Source organism: Pelobates fuscus, chromosome 2, assembly GCF_036172605.1.
Source record: "Pelobates fuscus isolate aPelFus1 chromosome 2, aPelFus1.pri, whole genome shotgun sequence".
NCBI classification, from domain to species: Eukaryota; Metazoa; Chordata; class Amphibia; order Anura; family Pelobatidae; genus Pelobates; species Pelobates fuscus.
This window is the reverse complement of record NC_086318.1, coordinates 415,412,801-415,417,972: the sequence shown is the minus strand read 5'-3', so window position 1 is coordinate 415,417,972 and position 5,172 is coordinate 415,412,801. Positions and strand designations below refer to the sequence as shown.

At 36.7% G+C, this 5,172-nt stretch overlaps 1 protein-coding gene across 1 annotated transcript; it reads left to right on the top strand.

The window, feature by feature from the left end:
- The first annotated feature begins 239 nt into the window (after positions 1 to 239).
- Positions 240 to 4,865, top strand: LOC134587534 (complement component C1q receptor-like). The gene is made up of 2 exons (XM_063443995.1): positions 240 to 291; positions 1,797 to 4,865. The coding sequence occupies exon 2, from the start codon at positions 1,871 to 1,873 to the stop codon at positions 3,656 to 3,658; it is 1,788 nt and encodes a 595-aa protein (XP_063300065.1). The 5' UTR covers positions 240 to 291; positions 1,797 to 1,870; the 3' UTR covers positions 3,659 to 4,865.
- The last annotated feature ends 307 nt before the right edge of the window (positions 4,866 to 5,172 follow it).

The following is a 5,172-nucleotide window of genomic DNA, read 5'->3' as shown; positions in this document are numbered from 1 at the left end:
GGTCCATCACATTTTGGAATCGACCCTGTACCATATTTTAAAAGGACATCAAATTTGGGCAGGACCACTAGACATGTAAATATGCATTGTATGAAGCATTACAGTGGGATGACACATCTTGACACAGTTTTATGTGTTTGTTCTTTATAACTGATAGTAAATGCATTGGCCAAATGCGCAATTACTTATCCATTTCTAATATTCTTTCTACATCTGTTTCCTACTTATGACACAAGAAGAGATGAGAGGACAAGCAAGAAGAGAGAAAAAAAAGTCAGGGGAAAGTCTAAGGTAAAATGCCCCCCCTACACTCTCTGTAAAATGCTGAACTGCATAGCCTATCATATTTTCCTATGGATACAACCATGGGCTGATCAAATGGAGCTGCATTAATGGCGAAGTTTGGCAATACCAGTCTTTGGACTTAAAGCTACCAAACTGTCTGAAAGAGTTTATGATTCTAGACCCTGGGCCATCACTAGACTGTGAAAAAGAAAGCTAATTATTGAAATCTCCAAGTCTATGAGTCAGAAAGTACCACCCTAAAGCACATCTGTTGAAATTGTGACACAATTCAGTGGGAGAAATCTGAAGCTATTTATTATGTTTATTGCATAACTATGTTTATTGCATGACTACAGATGCCAGCAAAAAGTTAAAACCACATTTGCACTTTAGTTCAATCCTGATGATTCCCACTCCATAGAGGAAGTAGAGAGACAAAGAAAGGAAAGAGAATCATTTATATGCAAAGATTTGCTTTACAGGAGTGTAGGGGGGTTTGTTCAACTTGTCCATAGATTTAAATGAGATAGATGCATAGATACATTTACTCAAATATAGCATCCGCATGGAGTCCTGCTTTCTCATCTTGGGGTTATAAACAGTGAAGGAAATGGCACTCAAGATAGTTTTAACCAAAAAATTGCCAAATCTTGATTTTAGTCACACAATCTATTACAGACCTCCTGATTTGGATAATAAGTTATTTTTTACAGCACACACATTGTGATTAATTTGTAAACTTCTAATTTTGGAGTTCTTGTTTGCTAATTAATTAAAAAATAAATCAAAATAATATTCCTAAATATTTTTACTCTAACACAGCCCTGTGCTAGATATGTGTAGATTTGTGAATATTGTACATTTAACTAGATCTTTCTCACGTTACACGTCTTATGGTCCAGACACTGTACCTAAATTTAGCTTCTAATTAATAGCTTTTACATTCTCACGGCCCAGGAACACTAGAACTTTTACAGTTATTTCGAGAGCATAAAAGAAACATAAAATAAATTCTAAGAATCTTTAAAAAAAAAAAAAAACACTGTAAATATGCATGGCATTACGTCCAGTGATTTATTTTTTCCAATGACAGTTAAATTAGTCTGTAGTTAACTATTTATATAATGAGCATATGCCAAGTTCTCATAAAATGCCAAAGTTATTTGCCAAGCATGTAGATATGGGAAAATGGCACGGAATGGATGTATACTGATATTTTGTTTTCCCCACCAGTTATTAATAACGCTTCTTAGACACTAGATCTTTGGAGAAAAAAAAGAAAGCAAGAAAAACAGGAACTGCTCAAGACGTTTAACTCCCTTAACGTCCAAAGACACAGAAGACATATTGCGAGTCAGTGTTTTGCAGGAAGTTCTACTGTTTGATAAAGAATGGGATCTATGACAACACAGGATGCCCTCTGATGGGCTCCTTTAGTCAAAAGGGATACACATTACCTAAAAGATAGCCTTTCCTGCTTTTAATTCTGATGTGCTTTCTGTTCCTTGTAGAGCTACCACGGTTTTATCTGCCTGGTTTGAAGAGGTCAACTGGTAACAGAAAGATAAAAAAGCTACTGAGAAGCATGGTACTCCCTCAACTCAAGCTAATTTTCCTGGCTGTTCTCCTGCTGTTGCTACTTGGAACCCATGCAGATGACCAAAGTCATTGTGTCAACAACGTCTGCTACACTGTTCATCTGGGCAAACAAAACTTTCAGAATGCCAAAGATAAATGCATTTATAATGGAGGGGATCTGGTTACCATAAAAAGTCAAGAAGAAGCTGAGCATGTAAAAAACTTGCTTTTGCAACTAAACAGCAGCCTAACAGATACTCCTTTAAAGCTTTGGATTGGACTCCAGCTGAATAAGAATAAGTGCTACGTGCCCCACAAGTTGCTAAAAGGATTTTCCTTGGTCACAGGAGATAAGGAAACTGAAGAAAGCCAGTTCTCTAACTGGATGCAAGAACCTAAGAGTACTTGCACACAAGTCCGGTGTGTTACCATTCACTTGGACTTCATGTCAACTGAGAATTACAAATGGTTGGATGGCAAGTGCATAAATCCTGTTGATGGCTACCTCTGCAAATTCCAGTTTAAAGGTATGTGCAAACCAGTGGCCCTTGCAGGCCCAGGAAATGTTGAATACTTTGCCCCAATTGAAATGTCAACTGCATCTTTGTCTTCACTTCCCCATGGCTCTATGGCTACAATACGTTGTGAGGATAATAGTGTAAGTCAGATAGTCTGCAAAGAACACGAGGATGGAAATGGCTTTCATTGGGATTCTGAAGGACCTCTGTGTGCTTCACCAAACCTTGGTTGTGATTACAACAATGGAGGCTGCGAGCAGGAATGTATTAGGGACTTAATAACATGGTCTGTTCGCTGTGGTTGCAGAGATGGCTATGTTCTGGCATCGGACCTGATATCATGTGTTTTACCCCAAAATTGCCAGTCCAACCCATGCCAGCACAGATGCACAAACAGCTATCAAGGCTATGAATGCACATGTATTGAGGGATATGAACTTTCAGAAAACAAACTAAATTGCACAGATATAGATGAATGTCAGCAGAAGCCTTGTCAACAAGTGTGTACCAACACATTAGGTAGCTTTGAGTGCAGTTGCAAAACAGGCTACATGCTACATGACAACAAGTGTCTTGATCAAGATGAATGCATTAACTCTCCTTGTGAACATGGCTGTTTGAATACAGATGGCTCCTTCTACTGCTCCTGCAAATATGGATATGAAGTTGGCAATGATCGGTTGTCTTGTCATGATGTAGATGAGTGTACTAAGTCACCATGTGCTGAGATGTGCAGTAACGTCCCTGGGAGCTATGTCTGCTTTTGTCCAGATGGATTCCTGTTATCATCCGATGGCATCTCTTGCTACCCGGACACATTAAATCAAAATACCAATACTAGTGGGCAGGTTGGTCAAGAGATGAAACCTAAAGGCAATCAAACCATAAACAGTTTTGATAACACAGATCACTCTACCACCAGCTCGATGTCTCCAGATTCCTTAAAGGACGCATCAGTCATAGAGAACACTATACAACTGGTAACCTCTCCCATGACTTCCGAGTTTGATAGTTCTTCTGGAGATGAGCTTGTGGATAAGGTTTCTAGTGATCAAACTCCTGGGCACAGGACATTGATACTAGTCAGTACAATTTGTGCCTGTGGGGTTTTGTTACTGTTGGCTGTGGTTGCAGGCATTGTGTGCTACAAAAGGAGAAATTCCGAAAAAGAGGATGACTATAAGCCACCCAGTGCAACCGATAATTATTGTTGGGTACCTGAACAATCTGAAAACAAAGTACCAAACAATGAATATGGTAACGACTTCAGAAGATAGTACACCGAAGTCTGTAAGGATCATATTGTTGCTCTTTATTAAAAACTGAATTAAAAAGTTAAGCAGAACTGTGAGAAATAATGACATTGTTAGGATTTTTATAGTTAATTGCCGTATCTTGTTGTATGTGCTTTTAGAAACAGGTGAAGAACAGTCAGTAAAAGTAATATTTCCTAGATCATATATACATATTTTTTATTATGCATTGAATGATGGCTCATTTTAATGCATATTTAGGATTTTGGTCGATATTAAATAATGCAAAACTGTGGCATTTCTAGAGCAAAGTGCTAAATCACAAGCAGTCACCACAGAAACCACAGGGCGGTTGCTGATAATTGCTCCATATTTGTCAATCTACTAATTTTAGTACTAATGATTTTTATTAGCCCATTGTATGTATAAGATTCATGATGTTGAAAATTAGCACAAGAGGGTTTATTTACAAAAGTCAGTAATTCAAAGTGAATTCAAATTGCATTTCAAATGAAAGGTCAATATAGCCAAAAATTTCTCTAAGTCAACCTAACATGAGAATTGTGAGGGATTCAAAGTGGATTTCACATTTAAGGTTAATGTAGCCAGACTGGAAGCCTAGGGGACATAGAGAAATTTCCATTTTGTTTACTTACACTTCAATATGAAATTCAATTGCATTCACCTTGAATTTCCCACAGTTCTCATTTCAATAAATAACCTTACTAGTTTTTATTTTGCATTGCTAAATGGTCTATTCAGAAGAATATCTGGGAACATCAATCACCTCTATTCAAGCAGGGCTTTCCACTGTGACATAGTATAAAAAAAAAAAAAAAAAAAAAAAAAAAAAATCACAGATTAGTATGCCCAAGAATCGGAAAGGCCACCATAGCAAATTAAATAGTGAACTGTGGTGAATCGAGAAACTGACCTGCGATCTTGAGATTGAGGTAAAATCACGAAGATGTATTCAATAATAGTGAATTTATTCAAACTGAAAACTGTATTGCAAACTTATTTGTAAAAAAAACCTCTATATTAGATATGTCACTCCTTGACCATTTTAGCCTGAAATATGCAATTTAATTTTTAGTCCACTACAAATCACAGTTTAGTGAACAAATCCCTAGGAATGTAGGTCAGATGCTGAGAGTTCCTAGGTCTGTTGCTGTGCTGTATACTGATGGTGAATACACATGTATTGCATACAATGTCAAATGTGAATATAGTCCATTTCTAATGATTTTTTTTAAGCCCACTTTTTTTATTAGTACATGAATGCGTTACAGTAGAAATTGTTTTTTCTATGCACGTTGTTTATTTTTTGGAAGAAATAAAGAAAAATTAATAGAATTTTTTTGTGTGTGTGTGTGTGTGTGTGAAAATGGACGTTACAATTCTCTGTGATTTTAAAAGAAAGATAGTTTGTTTCACAATGTTTTCATAGAATTTTGCAATGACGTATCTACCATATCATTCATACGTATGCAATGTGTAAGTCAGGTTAAAGTTAGTTATAGGGTATTTCATTAACC